This window comes from Hydra viridissima, unplaced genomic scaffold (genome assembly GCF_058129835.1).
Source record: "Hydra viridissima isolate aposymbiotic clone 2 unplaced genomic scaffold, HvirCarnegie_v1 scaffold_1, whole genome shotgun sequence".
Taxonomy (NCBI): domain Eukaryota; kingdom Metazoa; phylum Cnidaria; class Hydrozoa; order Anthoathecata; family Hydridae; genus Hydra; species Hydra viridissima.
Window position 1 is genome coordinate 14,149,509 of NW_028324300.1, and position 17,662 is coordinate 14,167,170.

The window sequence follows — 17,662 nt, forward strand, 5'->3', positions numbered from 1 at the left end:
CTATTGAGGCAAGTGTACCAAAGCATTTGAACGAAAGTTTCTAATGAAACTTTCGTTCAAACATTTATAGTAAAACTTTCGTTGCTGACAAGGAAATTTTTGACGTTAAGTTTTCCATTCCTTATAATTTTCGACTAACTTTTCGATGGTAACATGTAACACGCGAATATAATTTTATTTTATTTGCCATTACTTGTAGGTTTCTTTTTTTTTTTTTTTGAGGACCGGTAGTGAATCAGCTTCTCTTTAAAAAATTTCCTAGAAACAACAATTATGATAATATGGCGACGGAAAAGTAAACGACGACAACGAAGATTTATAATGTGATATAATTTTTTTGTGTGATAAGTGAAGATAAATTTATTCAAAAAAAAAAACTAGAATTTTACAATAATAATTATTCAACTATATATATACTTATAACCAAGTGAAATATTAAAAAATACAAAATTATTTTATAAAATAAGTTAAATGTAAATTGAAAAAGAAACGTAAAAGTTTTAATAAACTATGCTCTATATGGAATAATTTATGCTCTAAATGGAATAAATTTGCGCTAAATGGAATAATTTATATTTAAAATTGAATAAATACAGTAAAAATATAACAACAAAAATAATTGATAAAATATGGAACTTAGATAAAAACAATTAAAAAAAAATTTCGTTATGAATAGGAGGGACTATAAAGAGTGCAACAAAGAAACGATTTCTTTATTTTACAAATTTAATGCATTTATGGTATATTTCTATTTGTTTTTATCATAATATATTTTCTTCATTTAATATAGTATCAACAGCATGCAACACATCTTCACAAACGTAAGTTGGTACAGCTAACTCTGGTCTATATATTGTATCGCGATGTAAATGATTCAACTCAGAAAGATCATTGTTTATGGTTTTCGATACACCTGTTTTTACAAGTATAGACTTCATTCGGCGAGGTCCCTTATTAGAAGTTGGGTGTAATACGTCGGTGACTAAAATAAAGAAATAATAATAAAAACCTACATAAAAAAAAACTTTTTGTAGGCTTTAACCTCCTGTTAATGATATTGAAAATTCTCTAAAAAAAAATTTTTACAAAAATTTCTCTGTGCAATTCGCATTTAAAGACCATCTCAAATAATTGTAGAAAGTTAAGTTGCCTTTAGGAATTGAAGACCACATTTCAACAGTCACAAATGTTCTAAATAAATGCCTAACTTTATACAAAATTATAAATCAGACTTGCCAATATCAGATCCTTGCAACGCCTTCAAATAACTATTGTATTGATTTGCACCATAAATATCTGTGTCGATGTTATCACTAAATGAATTTCATAAAATGAATTTGTTTAGATGATTTCAACATCTTTTAAAAATGTAAAAACATGAAGAAAAAAAAAATTTTAATAAAAGTAGGAAAATTAAGTTTTTAAATTAAGAAAATAAGAAAAATCTTATGAAATGGCTTTAGATATTTACAAATATGACATCCAATTTTTCAACTACAGTCCAACAAAATTTTTTTTTTAAATGCAATACAATGTATGTATCTTGAACAGGTGGTTTCATGTAAATTGCATTTTTTGTTTTCTAGGTGTTAGCTTCTAGGCGTTTTTTTGTATTTGCTTTTGCTTTTTTAATGTATGCTAATATAAGTAGTCCACTATTTATATCATCCCCCCCCCCCCCCTCAGCTAATATGTTGAACTCTTATACAAGGTGTTGGAAAACATTACTTTTTTAAGAATTCAAAAAATTAACTGGCCAATGATTAATTGCATGTTTGTTGTAGATGGTAATAAAATGGCAAGGAGCAAAAAAAATGAGAAGAACAACTTTTGTTATAAATGTGGTGAATATACTGCAAAAAAGAAACAATGTACAACTGTAAATTGATGAAAGATATTCTGAATGCTATACAGTATAATTGGCATCAACAGATGATATATTCTGATTTAAAAATTGTTGCGATCCTAACTGAACTACAAGCAAGATACACTAAGTTCTATTGTTTCCTATACCTTTGGGATTCCCAAGGATGACATAGCTATTCTAAAGAGTAAGGGCTAAGCAAGATGATTTTACTGTTAAACTAAAGAATGTTGGTGATTCTCTACTTGTTTAACTGAACAAGATTAGTTTTCTCACTTTTAAATATAAAATTAGGTCTCATCAATCAGCTTTCAAATACACTTAGCAAAGATTGTGTTGCATTAAACTTTTATGGAGACAAAATGCCCTAAATTTAAGTTTTTTTGTGAAAGAAACAGAAAGTGATTTCTCTGAAACCAGTTCAAAAAAGTAGCATGACTGAATAATCTGGATAAAGAATACAATGTTAAGTAACAAAAGCAAAAAGTATTACATATTAATCTTAAAGAACAACCTAAATTAAAAGTTGAAGTTGAAAAATGTCTACTAAACATCCTAAATTAACATGAGGTTGACTAAAAGTATATTAAATTTCAAACTTGCAAGAAACAGAAAGTGATTTTATTAAATAGTTGAGACAACTGCTTCTTAATCAGCACTTTGAAAACACTCTGAAACCAGTTCAAAAAGTAGCATTACTGTTTTTTTTGAAATATTTGCAATTGCTTTTTTTCGACACATAAAGCTGCAATTTTGAATCTTATCAAGAATATGATAAAAATATGTGTGATGTATCTAATGAGCATGGTAGCCAATTCCATTAAATGTTCTTTTGAAAAATACATTGCGCATTTCTTATTTTAAGTTTAGTATCAGGAATGAGATTTTTTTATGAATTTAAAAAAGACTTGTTTTAAGTAACAATATATAATTTGCTTGGGGCTTTTACTGTAAATAAAAAACAAAAAAAAAAGATATAAAATAAAATATTTAGAAGCCATCAGTTTCACAAGATTTACTTACATAAATTAACATAAATTAACATGATAAACTAATTATGAATTGAATAATTTTAAGAAAATTAAGAATTTTAATTTCATATGTTTGAAAAGCTTTTGCAATATGTTTTTTTGTTGGCTAAAGTAATTTGTTACAACTAGAGAATTTCAACGTTTAAAACTTAAGATTTTTATTTTGTGGGAAAAATTTTATTTACAATTTTGTGGGGTTCTGAAAACAATAATCTATGCTATTATTGAAACTTACCCAACTCCGTATATTGTATTTACTGTTGCACCATCTCCAAACATACTCATAACTAGATTCAACATAATACCTTCAGTGTAGCGATACGTAAAGATATTTGGTTTACCAAGGACTGCAGTATATCGAAGAGGTTGTCCAGAATACTTCTAAATATTAAAAACATAACTACATTATAATGCAGTTATTTAAGTTCTTTACTGGTCTAACCAAAACTGGTCAAACCTGAAAAAGTGCTTCAAGACAAAGTAGAAAACCACCATGACCAATCCTAAAAAAGATTTAGCAAATTTAAAGACACATTGTTATGAAAATGCATATTATCAATGTAAAGACCTGATATATTTACCTTAAGGATAACAACAATTTCTTTACCATTAAATACGTATTACTGTTGTTAAGCTTATATTTCAGAAAAGATTACCTAAAGAAATAAAATACCTAGGGTTTACTGCCTCACTCATCCATAAAAAATCTGTGTTAATAGCAACCACTGGCAAAAAACTGTTGGCTGAGTATAATTTATTTGGGTGGCCACTTGTAAGTAGAATGTCAATAAGAATTTGAAGACTTCGCTCCCAGTTTAGGGGCTCACCCATTAAAAGTATGGCTAAACAAGACAAACAATTTTTTTTTCTTCTTTTAAGTAAAATACAACCATAAAATTATTATATTTCCAGAGTAATTGTTGTATTTCCAGAGTAAATGGTTAAGCTTTTAGAGTAAACTCTTAAACTTTCAGATCAAATTCTTATACTTTGAGAGTAAATTCTTATATTTTCAGAATAAATTTGAACAAAAAACTTGCAATATAAACTTTAAAATAAATTCTAAAATAAATTTGCAATGTAGATAAGCAATACAAATTTGCAATTTAAGAAATCTCAACATAAGTTTTTATTTTTAAATTTAAACAGTAGAACAAAACAGATAAAGATTTTCTAAAACGAAAAACTTGGGGTTTTTCACAAACTTTTTTTGTTATATAAATAGTAGAAACAAAAACAAACCTTCTGGAGAGGAAAATGGCTTTGCAGGAGGGCTAGGTCGCTACAATAACATTTAACATTTCAATATGATAATTTTAACAAACTTTTAAAGTGTGTATAATGAGAAACTCACAATAAAAGTACATAAGTAATTAATAATAACAGATTAACCGTTAAATTTTTGATAACACAATGGTATTAAAGAAACTTATGTAACACTTCATACCAATCTATATCTTTTGGATCGATCATTGACATCAAGTTCAGGGAAATACATATCTATATCATCAATATGCAACACTTTTGTAAAACCACACCTATTAAAAGAGCCACAACTATCAAAAGAACAGCACCAATTAAAAGAAGAATTTCTTATCAATAAAACAAATGTTGTTATTTAGGGCTTATTAACCTTCTCAAAAAAATTTATTTTAAAAAGTCCATTTTTCTTTATCTAGTTGACAATAATGTAAAGTCACATTTTCAAATTTTAAATTATTTTCTTGATGATATATGATATTGTGGTCAAAAAACTTTAAGCAAAGGTTGATATGATTAGACGGTTGGATGCTCAGAATTATGGGAACAAACTTTCAAAAATTTCAGATCACCATATAGAACTTTCAGATTTTTTCTGTATAAAACTTTTTTTTAAATACCGAAACTATAAGAAGATTTTTTCAGAAGATTTCCAATATTTTTCATTATCAAAAATAAATACCAGACATTACATTTTTTTTTTCATTGACAATATCATAACAATAGAAAATAACTTTTTTTTTTTGTTCTGAAAAAGACTTTTGTTCTCATCTCTGATACAGACTGGTTATCTATATTTTTATTCTAAAAAGGTATCTCATCAGAATTTTTTGCTTATTTTAGAGTAAAACAGTATTTGTTAGAGAAAAATAAAGAAAATTTCTGTTATTTAAGAGGTTAAGTAAATTGGTTAATTGTGATCAAAAATTCATTTATAATGCCGTACATTTTATATAATATTTTATGTAATATTTTATAATGCCATATCTTCATGTACTAATATTATGGATGATTTTTTTGAGAAAAACTTAAAGAGTACATACAGTACACATGTTTGTTACCAGTTCCTCAGAAACTATTGCACTGTAAACTTTATCTTTCTCTGTCTCTTAGAATATTTTTACACACTTGTCAAAGTGCTTACACTATTTTAATTCTAAATAACTAATATGTGCATTTACTTGATTGTTGTTTATTTATTTAGAATTATAAAATTATGTAAGAATGTCTAACTAACTAAAGATTATCAAATCTACATGGATTGAATGGAAAAAGAAATTATGAAAGATAAAAGGTAGGGGAAAGTCCTCAGACCAAGAAAAAATAATTCTTTTATCATAAATGAAGCTAAACCACCAATTACATATAAATATTTTGCTTAAAATATACAAACTGCTAGAGTTTTAATTTTTTAATTTTTATTTTTGTGTTTTGTAGGCGATGTGTTAAAGAATATCTATTCCAGTAGGAAATCTTCACCTTCCTACTGGAATAGATATTCTTTAACACATCGCCTACAAAACAAAAAATAAAAATTCAAAAATTAAAGAAAAATCAAAACTTTCACCTAATTCTAAAAAGCCTGCAATTCTTTCTTTTCTCCTCCCAACAAGATTCAAGTTTAAGAGATGTAAGAGATGTAAAAGAGCCTTTGAATGCATTTTAGGTTTGGTCTAAATACCTTGGGTTAAAAGCAGAATTTCAAGTAATGTCAGATAAAGATATTCTCTAGAACATAATAAAAATGGACATTCAGATTTGAATAGAAACAAATACAGGGGAACAACTAAAGACAAGGCAAATTAAGGGGATTTTGCTGTATTTTAAAAAAAAACTGTTTTGCATTGGTTGCACAGATTTGAATAAACAAACTAGAAACACTTAGATAAAGGAAAACATGAGGACTTAGGTTATTTGGAAAATACACCTCACTTTGGAATCAGAAGGCAAAAAAAATCTGAATACATTACATATATATAGACCACCAGATAAACCCATAAAAACTTATGCAATCTCAGAGTTAGAATTTGATTCCACAGAAACTAACACTGATCCTGATTCAGATTTTGAACCAGGGGATTGGCATCATAGAAAATCAGATAATTGTAAACTTACTGCAAAATCCCTAGAAATTTTCTTGGTGCAAATGTATCTGTCATAGCTGCAGTAAGTGATGTCTTACCCAGTGAGAAATGTCTTACAAAAAGTAATGGTGCAATTCTTCAAGATTGTTGAGTCAATATCAAAACAAGTACTTCAACTACTTTAAGGAAGACAAAAAAAACTGCTGAGGAGACCACAGAAATTACTACATCAGATATTAACAATGTCTTGGAATAACCCTCTTATCCCCTGTATAATTCTTTTTGATGGCAAAACCTTTTTAAAGATGAATCAAGGAAAAAAACTAGTTTGCTTAAGTAATTGATTCTGTGTTAGCATCTCTTTAAAAACACACAGAGCATTTTTAGATTCAAAAATTTTTCCCTTGACCTATGGAATAAAAAAAGTTTTATAAGGAGAAAAAGCAGCCATCGCAGAGTTCCATCGCAGAGTTCCATCGCAGAGTTCCAAGTAAAGAAGTAAGATTACAAAGAAAAAAAGTCTCAGAGAACCTGATGTCACTCAGCAATCTGAAAAAACAGAAGTAGTGAATTAAGATGATAAAAGATGATGAAAAGGAAATTGTTACTCAATTTAAAATACTAAATTGTAAATTTTTGTGTTGACAGTACTTTTAGAGATTTTTTTAAATGACAAATTTCCTATTGAGTTCAATAGATTATGTTCCTTATCTTGTTTACAGTAACTGTACTGTTGCCTCATATCTGCTAGATAAACTATTTGAAAACTTAAAACTTTATTCAATTTTTAAAAAGCTTTTTAAAAAAGGTTTAAAGATTTTATTCTGGTTGTCCTCAAACAGCCAGAATTTAGCCTACTTTTCCTATTTTAAAGGACAAACTTTTAACAACTTTGTTCTTAAGGGGAATATAAAAGTCATTTGATTGACCAAAGCTTATGTATGTTCTTGAGTTTTTAGAATTTCCTCAAAATGATTCCCCCTACACACACACACACACACACACACACACACACACACACACACACACACACACACACACACACACACACACACACACATACACACACACACATACACACACACATACACTCACACACATGCACACGTGCACACTCCCCCTATGATATAAATACATACACACATGCATTCATACACACACTTTAGTAATTTTATACTTAGTTAATTTTAAAACAGCTTGTAGTTTATAACTAAATGAATGTAAGTCATTTTAATTTTAAATATGGTTTTAATGTTTACTTAAAATTACAAGCAAAAGCATAATAGTAATTAAATAATTATGATGTAAACTTCAAAAATAAAAAAAGTACATTTTAGCAATATCAGATACAGGTCCTTGGCCACACACCAACACTTGCTTATCATGCAGAACACTTAAAATTCGTAATGGAGAATGAGATAATACCACTTGATCAGAGCTAATCTGCAGGAAAAAATTTAAAAAATTTCTTTATTAAAACTAGTAAAAAAAATCAATAGATTTTTAATAGCTTTTTGATACAAAAACAAAAAAATGATAAAAAATTTAAACTTTCAATTATATTGATACTCACCATTTGTAAGCATATATAACTTGATATAAAAGTCAAAGCTATAAGCCATTTAGAATGGATTAAAAATGTTCCTTAAGAACATAAGAAGATATAACATTAAACTACTCTTTTCAATTAAAAATAGGAAAAACTGGCAGATACGGAATTCAAAAAATATGATAGATTTTTTGCATTCAACAATACAGGAATATAACACAAACTATATTGAAAATATACTAAGTTTAGAATATAACTTACAACTAATGTATTGCACTTTATTTTAAAATATATACAATACAGTAAGTTTTTACTAAATTTTGCAATAATATTACTAAAAAATTTACATTTTTCTTAAAGAAATCTTAACTTTAATCAAGTTTACTGCATGCAAAAAAAAAAAGTTCAATCTGTTGGCAGCAACTAACAAATTTTATAAGAAACCACTTTTTTTTTTTTTTTTTTTTTTATACAAGATATCTGAAGGATAATTTTTTGAAACAAGTTAAACTTTTAGTCTTAAACTTTACTTTTTATAAAACTCTTGACTCTTCTAATCAAACTCTTGACTCATACTTGTCAACAGATGAGAAGAATTATTGAAATGTTAGTTTAAAATATTTTTTGGTACATTGAGTAGCTAATGTTGTGTAATGCCAGAATCAAAACTAACATCATTTATCAAATATGACTACTTACTAAGCAACTAAAATCTGAAACTTGTAAAATAACATTAATTTGGACACTTTTGGAATTTGTTGAAATTATTACTTATAAATGGTTGTGATTGTAGAAACAATTCTTATAACTGCAACTTTTTTTTTTTAAATATCAATTTTAAGAACAGTTTTAAAACAACATAAATTACCTGGCAGAAAAGCTCAATTTTCAGAAAAAACAGTTTGTGGTTTTTAATTATACCTTTTTTTGTTAAAGAATTTGACATTAAAATAATTATCTAGTATTTAGTTCCCATATCAATTAACCAGAAATTTTAAATTTAAGTATAATATTTCAAAATTAAACGATGTCTATGAGATATTGAGCAAATTAGGTTAAGATTATCTTTTTTCAATTCCATCTGGGCCAAAAAAAAACACATCTACAAAAAAAGGAAAAACATGGGCTATTTTGATCCTGGAGAGAGGCATTAACGCAATAAAAAGTAAATAAATTCTAACAACCAAAAGAATGCTAAGGTACTATATGAACCTCCTCTTATCTTTAAACAAAAAGTTTAACTTCTTTGACAAACCCTTTTTCTGTTTTAATAAAATTTTAGTATTGCTGGCAATTTTAAAAAAGATTCTCAGCTAAAATGTTAAAAGCTAACAAATTTCTAGTTAACTACATAGATATAACTAGTAATTAATATAATTTAAATTTCAATTTCAAATTAATAAAATTTGAAAATTTTTGAAATAAATAATTATTTTAAAAAAAATTATCAAAACTGGCATATTTATGTAACAAAATATGTTTTCACAAGCTTCAAGTTTCAAAATGAATGGATACAATAAAATATATAGTATTTTCATACCTCAATATCAAGCTGCTTACTTAATGATAGAGCTTTCTGGTCTTCTGTTTCACACCCACCATTGGTTAGGTATATTAGAGGAATATTAAACTTGTTCAGTTTTCTTATTGCAGTTTGAGCACATGGAATAATTTTACTTCCACGAACCAAAACTCCATCTATATCAAATACAACACCAAACTTATGCTCTACTTTAAAATCTTCAGATAGGTGTGATTTCGACTTGGCATCAAAAGCAGCATGTTGAAAATATAGGGAAGTATAAATTTGTCTCTTTGATATTTCGGCTCTGTTTAGTGGTAACCGACATTTTTGTATTAAAGAGCGTTTTATAACAGTTGCCATACTTTACTAAATTTCAAGATTTCATACCTGTAAAGGTTTAAACTAAACTATGTTTATAAATTTTAAAAATTCACTTCGTTCACCTTTTTTTGCTTTTATATAAAAGGTTCTAAATGAAGTATTTGTTCTAGGAAAAGTTTTTTTTTTTCGAGTTAAAGGATGTTTACAATTAAATCACGCATGCGTACTGTAATTCAAAAAAAACCAAAAAAGTTAACCGCGTCTAAAACGGCTTTTTGACGATTTTTATTCTTTATACAGGGATTTTCGAAAAATTTGATTTTTTTTTATTTTAATTTTTTATTTTAATGTTATCAACTTTTGATATTTTAAAAATTTTTTTGTCACAGCGCAATTTTTTTTCAATTATTTATAAATAAGAAATTTTAAATTTCAAAATATTTCACTGTTTAAGTAAAAGTATTTCGCCAATTGCGTGACCCACAAATTATAATGACGAGGTGAAATGTCAATTAACGTTCTTACTTGGTTAAATGGTTCGCAACTTTTTGAAAACATTTTTACTAGTAAATATGAAATTTCATACCGTTCTAATTTGGCTTTTTTTTTTTTTTTTTTTTTTACGAAGAAGGCTTAAAGCCTTTCAACTTAGCTTTTAGTCTCCAGGATTTTAGGAGTGTAACAACGTAATCAAGTTTCCTATTCTCATGAGTATTGAAACAAACAAAAAATAATAATAAAGTTATCGTGTTAATCTGCTTTTGGTTTCGACAATTAAAAAAGAACTAACTCAGTAGATTTGCTTGTCTACCAGTTTTTATAAAAATTTTCATATAAAATATCCTCATAACTATTCTTTTGTGAACTGATTCACTGAAAGAATGAAATATTTTGAATGAGTTATAAAGAGAATATTTTGTTTTTAATACTTTAAAAATCTTTTTACCATTTAATTTTTTTTGCAAAAAGCGCCAACACTAAGAAGGCAACGAAGGAGTGATGACCTCTGAAAACGAACGGCTGACACGAGTGAGCGTTGTACATTTGGGTATGTATTTTTATACTAGTTATAGAACATAGTATGTAATATAGTCAATACCGCATACAGCAATTTCAGCATATAAATCGATGACATAAAAAATGTACAAAAACGATACAAGAACGTAATACCACAAGGAGGTCAATTCTAACGTAATATCACGCTATTGGTCAATTCTGCACCCAAAATAATTATCAGATTAAGAAAGGGTGGTAGAAAATTCATTCGAAATAAAATGGAAAAATACGCATCATTCACAAATGGCTGTTTAATGATAGTTTAGAAGTGCTGGAGTATTTTATCGATAAATCAAGCGGCAAATCTTCAGATTTCAGATTCTTTCGGCTGTAAACAATCGCAAGATCTCAAGCTTTTTTTTCTAAGATTGAACTGCTGCTGTTAAGAATTAAAAAATAAAACTTTTTCAAAAGTCTTTTAATGTTCACATTTTCTATAATAAACTAGGTATTAAAAGCATTTTGAGGAGGTTTTATAATTGTTCTTAAAGATAGAAAACAATCAAACTTAAAAAAATATAATATTTTTACAATTAAAAGCATGCATATATACGAGTAGAATTAAATAGGCGTCAAATTATTTTAGAAATGTTTTTTGAATATTTTAGTTGGAATTTATTTTCCTGATAAAAAAAATTGCCTAAGAGTTTTTAGAAGGACACATTTAACAACACGGAGGCTACCTTTCAGCCAAACAATTGTTTGAAGCACAAGAATCGATCGATTGAAATTAATTTTGTTTCATAAAGATTTTGGTTAATGGAAAAACTTGGGTGAAAAAAGTGGCTCTGCTAACAGCTACAAACATTCTACTAAGCACGTAGGAACAGTACCATGAATTGGGGTTGTTACACAGGTGCTCCAAATAGATGACCTCAAGAGCCTAGAATCGATTTGCTACTCGAACTCAAATGTGAAAATTTAATAAAAATAAAGTTGGTGTAGCCTCTATGGCTTATTATCCATATGGCTTATTTTCCATATGGCTTATTTTCTTATTTTTATGGCTTATCATCCTTTACATCGGACACAAAATTTTCTTGATAAATTGTTAGGCTATACTCTAGCTCAGAGTAAATATACCTGCTCAGAGTAAATATACCTGCTCAGAGTAAATATACCTGCTCAGAGTAAATATACCTGCTCAGAGTAAATATACCTGCTCAGAGTAAATATACCTGTTCAAAACAGAAGTATTTTCGTATATCTCTGACGCTATTTTCAGATTGTGCAATAGTTGATCAGTAACCAAAAAAGATGAGAATAATTTGAAAAGCTACGCCATCCAATTTTTACAAAATAGATATTAGAAAGTTTAACCGTCACAGTAAAAAACAGGTTTTTGTGTAATCTTACATCGGTTTGTTATTTTAGAAAGACTAAGAGATATTGATCATATAAAAAAAAACAACAGAGAATTGTTATTAACTATAGGAAAATATTTTTATTGTCTATGAATGTTTTATTAATAGTTTTGTATCTTCTTAAGAGTGGTTTTTATATACTTCCTGAAAGTTTGAAAATATTCAATAATTTCCTATAAAGTATCTAAAGCGTTGCCGTTAATTTAAAAGTTTACATTCTCTCTCAGTGTACTAATATACTATAATTTTCAGTTTATAGGAATAAGTTAAAACTACATACACTATACTTATAAAATTTAAATTGTAAATAAGTATATATATAGATAGATAGATATATAGATAGATAGATAGATAGATAGATAGATAGATATAGATATAGATATAGATAGAAGATACAGCGAAGGATGACAACTTTGTTGGTACTTAAAGTTTCATACCGGCGTACCGGCAATCATCAGCCAAAATACATAATGAAAAAAAAAACGTTACAAAAAGAAAACATTAAATAAAAACGAAAAAACAGTTAAAAATGTCGTTAAAAAAGATTAGCGGGTATATTTCTGTTAGATAAGCTATCATCCGTTTATAGTAAATAATTTATAGGTATTTACAGAGACGATGGTTTGGCTGTTTTGAAAAGCCAAGTGGCCCAGAATTAGAAAGAGTCAAGAAAACAATTACAAAAATGTTTAAAGAATATGGATAAAACATTACCATTAAATGCAACCTTAAAATCGTTAACTACCTAGATATTACACTGATCTCTATAATAACTGGATAGCGCATCTCAAATATCAAAATTCACGCCAAAATCGCCATATTGGAAAGCCCCAGAACAATGAAATCTGATATGTGTGATAAAGCGATAAAGCGATAAGCCGAAAAACAGAACTTAAAGCTTACGGGATTAAAATTTTTGGGGCTTTCCAATATGGCGATTTTGGGGTCAAAAAATAAGAAGTTTTGCTCGGAGTTGCGCTATCCAGTTATTATAGAGATCAGTGAGATATTACTTTAAACTTAAACGATTCTACTTACCAACCCTATAGCAAGCCAGGGAATCAAATAAACTATATTCATAAGGAATCAAACCATCCTCCGAATATTATTAAGCAAATACCCATTTCATTGGAACGCAGATTATCAAGACTTTCATCCAGTGAGAAAATATTCGGCAAAGCGATTAAGTGTTATGAGGAGGCATTAAATAAAGCAGGATATGGTTACAAATTATAATATATTAACACTCCTAATAATACCAGAAAGAAATATAATCGAAAGCGTAACATTATATGGTTCAACCCACCATTTAGCAAAAATGTCATCACAAAAGTTAGTAAATCATTTCTTAATTTGGTAGACAAACATTTTCCATCTAAGCATATTTTGAACAAGATATTCAATAGAAACACTTTAAAAGTGAGTTACAGCTGCATGCCGAATTTAAAATCTATAATAAACTGGCATAACCAAAAAATCATTGACGATATTGAAAATCAAAATAAGAAATCCTGCAATTGTATTAATAGGTTGCATTGTCCCCTAAATCAACTTTGCCAAACAGAAAACTTACAAAGCTGTTATTCCTTCTTTTTGTAACTTCTTTTTCTTTTTCTAGATTTTAAATGACAGCTTTCATTGAGCAAAATGAAAATGGTATTCAAAATTTATACAAAAGATAAAAATGTTATAAATATTATAACACTTTATTAATGCAAAATTTATTAAGTTCTAAATTTATACTTAGGGAAAAAGTTTAAATTTAATTATGATGAGATTTTATTGATCAAATTTCATTTTAAATTTTCAAAGAAAAAAAAGAAAAAAAAAAAGCTAATAGAAGCTTTCAGCACCAGCTCTTTCTGTAATGTTTGTGGAAAATATCTATTGATAAGACGCACAAATTTTCAGTAAAGATTTTAAAGCCTACCAGAAGTAATAATCATATTTTATAAAATTATTATTGTAAAAAAAATTTTACACTTTTGCTGGGTTTGCATCTCTAAGTTCCTCTGTTAGGTTTCCAGACCATAAAAATCTAATAAATTTTTAATTAACAGGTTGTTAAGTAAATTTGATGAATTCCTACTTGATTCACTGGAATGATGAATTTTCATTATTTAGTTGTAGTGAGGCATAAATTTTTTTTGCTTGTTTCAGTTATTGGTAGCTTTTGAATACAAAAAACAGGGGGCTGTTTCATGTTTTTTTTTTAAATTTTTTAGTTTAGTCTGCTCATTTAAAATATCTGCGTTTACTGATTCTGTAATAGCCATCAATTGTACAATTAAAAATAATTTACTTTACATTGCATGCAACTTATTTTATAAGAGAAGACTTGCCAAAAAGTAAACATTTTTGGCAATATATTGGTGCAACCTTTACAATTATGGTACCAATTTTAGTGAAAATGGCACAGTTCTATGTTAAGAAAAGTATGTTGCACAGTGTTATTTGTCTCAATTCAAACCTTATTTAGTAACTTTATAAAATTTAATTGGGGTATCAACATTTTAACAATATCGGCCAATACTGTTTAGCTAATATTGTATCGCCAAAATTGGCAAATTAGCCAAACAATACCGTAAACAAAAGCTAAGTGTATTTTATTCCTTAAGTGAATAGTTAATTAATTTTATAAGTAGCTATACCCTATAAATTTCTAAATTTAGATATGATATTTTTTTGGGAAACTGACTAAAAAATAATGCACGAATTTGACCTTTCTTATAAAAAGTTTAAGTAAAAAATATAAAAAGTTTTACTAAATAATAAATCTTATAAATAGTTTTGTACAATGCTTGGTGTAGTACAGCCCTAAATCTTATAAATAGTTTTGTACAATGCTTGGTGTAGATGCAGCCCTAAATAAGTAAACAATTGAATAATCGGAAAAACGTTTTTGAAATTTTTCTTCAAAATCCAACCTACACTCACATTTAAAAATTGCAAAGTTGTGAAAAACATTTTGAGGAGATACAAAGAGGCTTAAGCTATCGAAAGAAAAAGGTTTTGTTAACAATAACAAACTGAATTCGATCATCCGGTCAATTTCAAGAAATCCATGCTAATTCCAAAGAGATCTTGCCAAAAAGTTTGAATGCATTCGTTTCCTTGTTAGAAAAGCACTCAAGAACAAGGGTTTGAAGGCTTACAGCAAGAAAAAAATCCCGATGCGATATTTTGATGGAGAATTAAAAGCAATTCGCCGCGCAAGGAAGCTTGTCACTCTTTTAGACCGAGAAAATTTACGTATTATTGAGGACGATGAACTGTAATGCAAAAAGGATTTCTAACATTTGCCCGGTCATCAATTGCGCTACCACTCAAAAAATGTCAGCAAAAAATTTGAGTATATTCAGACAGAAACGTTTGGTCTGAAGATCTTCGTGTGGCAAATTTTAAACAAATTTTATTTTAGTCAGTCTAAACTGTATCTTTTTAGTTGAAATATCCATATAGAATGTACTTAAAGTTAAAAAATACTTCAAATGCATAATTTAAAACAGCGCCCCCCCCCCCCCCTGATTTGTAAAATAACGTCCCACTTGTAGATAACTATATAAAACAGTTTTCTTAACGAGGAGTTCTTTTCAAATCGTTCTTTTTTTGTTTAAGGTGGTTCTCCACTATTCATAATGAAAAAAAATAAAATAAGAGTTTTTATTTTTTTGAAGGTTAAACCTTTAAGAGAAATAAAAATATACAAAAATTGGAATGAAAGTTTCTATACTTTTCTTAATTTTATTCCAAAAAAAAAGGGGTGACAGTTGGAGCTTTTCTTTTTTGAGTTATTGGGCAGTTTTCTTCAGCTTTTTACGGGACGTTTATTATTGTTATTTACACTATCAAGAAATTCTCAAGCTAAATGTCATTTTTTAAAAGTACTAAAATCAGATCATGTTTGTACGAGTAAATTTTTGTTTTAAAAGAATTATTAAAGTAGCTAGAATTATTACGCAATTTATGTTGATAACATTATTGTAATATTGGATCTAAAAAACAGGTATAAGAAGACCAGAGCAAAGAAAAGACGTTTTTATGAAAGTAAATCTCTTAAGGTTGCCATGACTCCAGATAACACACCAACAACTACAGTAAAAAAAGAAACTATAAATTCTATTATGGACAATACATCCATCAATCCATGCATGCATGCATGCATGCATGCATACATACATTGGTCATGGCATGATTGGTCGGTCCTCAGATTGCACAGTTGCGGTCAGAGTTATTCGTGACGAAAATTTTTTGTTAAGTGGTTAAATGATTTAAGCAACCTTCCTCTAAATGAGGTCAGTAAAATGTAAACAAGATCACTTCTATAGTATTAAATGAACTCAAGACATAAAATTAACTTAAAAAAGATCAATTAAAATTTTTTCACTATATATCAACTTTGCATCTTTACAGCCATAATCTTGCAATTTTATAGCCATAGATTTCAACCAAAGACTGTATTTTGTAACAGCAGATAATTTTCAAAGTCCCCGATATACATGAATAAAGTTATAACCTATTGCTTGAACTTTCTGTGGCTGTTATGAATAGAGCTAATTCCAACGGTGGTTGTTGGATACCTATGGCCAATCTTGGTACGCACTTATGATCGACAATGACATAGCGCGTGATAGGAGACATACCTGCTTTCCTTAAAGCGTTAAATACGGTATCAAAACGTGCAGTTCGACCATATGCTCTCTAAAAGATAATTTTTTTAATTTTAATTTTATTAATGAATATTTTTGTGGTAACCCTTTCTCACACTCATGGTCATAGCAATTTCTCAGTAGTTGTACGTTTCTAAATAACAGCAATAAAGAACGAGGCTACTGACCCGTTACATCGTGCGTCGAGCAGGGTGATTTAACCCATCGTGTCGTGCAATGCATTATCACATAAAGTTTTCAAGATTTCAAATAAAAACGAAGTTGTTTTTTGAAACTTGTGCTATAAGTTTTATTGTATAAGTTTTTTTATAACGACCGTCAAAACAAAACAACATACGGTATTTCAAACAATTGGCTGTGTTACGCTTAATAATGCTTGTTAATCAAGTCGCCTTCATTTTTCCACTAAAAATTTTTTAAAATTTTTAGATTTCTCAATATTGGTAAGTGAGATTTGAGACTTAATCCAAAAACTTTGTCAACAATACCATGTTTTTTATTTTGTTTTCTTACATTATACTAAACTAATCCGGAATTCATGAGCAATCATCTCCCAGTTGGAACTCTTAATTAATGCAACTTTTGCATTCAAATAAAAAAAGTTTACTTTCTACGCAAAGTTGTTCGGAACAAAAGAACTTGTAGGTAGCCTCATTAGGTTTTGAATGGCCTATCGTAAAAAGAGTTTTCTTAAAAAGTTCTAATAAGTTTTTTAACCCCAACTCCTAGCCTTCTTTTAACCTGCTTTACTTGCGAAGTGAAAAACATAATATCCACCTTTTATAATTACATTGCCATTCGATATTTTACCGAAGCACACATCTTGAACCAAGCTCAACTCTTATCATAAGTTCAAAGCCTACCAGGCTAGCGCGTTAAATCTTCTTTATTTTATGAATATCTTCTTACCAGCTTCATTAAGTATATTTTGTTTAGAT

General features: G+C 28.1%; 1 protein-coding gene across 1 annotated transcript; it reads right to left on the reverse strand.

Annotated features, from left to right (window-relative positions):
• Positions 1–332: 332 nt before the first annotated feature.
• LOC145187861 (haloacid dehalogenase-like hydrolase domain-containing 5) lies at positions 333–9,834 on the reverse strand. Its single transcript, XM_090065493.1, has 9 exons — positions 9,329–9,834; positions 7,570–7,682; positions 4,343–4,433; positions 4,138–4,177; positions 3,569–3,737; positions 3,353–3,398; positions 3,131–3,276; positions 1,237–1,313; positions 333–982 (listed from the first exon to the last, which is right to left on the reverse strand). The coding sequence occupies exons 1-9, from the start codon at positions 9,671–9,673 to the stop codon at positions 762–764; spliced, it is 1,248 nt and encodes a 415-aa protein (XP_089921619.1). The 5' UTR covers positions 9,674–9,834; the 3' UTR covers positions 333–761.
• Positions 9,835–17,662: the final 7,828 nt, after the last annotated feature.

Excerpts from the sequence above, each read along its gene's own strand:
- LOC145187861 (XM_090065493.1), bottom strand. The coding sequence starts at position 9,673 with ATGGCAACTGTTATAAAACGCTCTTTAATACAAAAATGTCGGTTACCA. Across the intron at positions 3,277-3,352 it reads GTCTTGAAGCACTTTTTCAG|AAGTATTCTGGACAACCTCT; the intron begins GTTTGACCAGTT and ends TTTAATATTTAG. Across the intron at positions 983-1,236 it reads GTTGCAAGGATCTGATATTG|TCACCGACGTATTACACCCA; the intron begins GCAAGTCTGATT and ends TCTTTATTTTAG.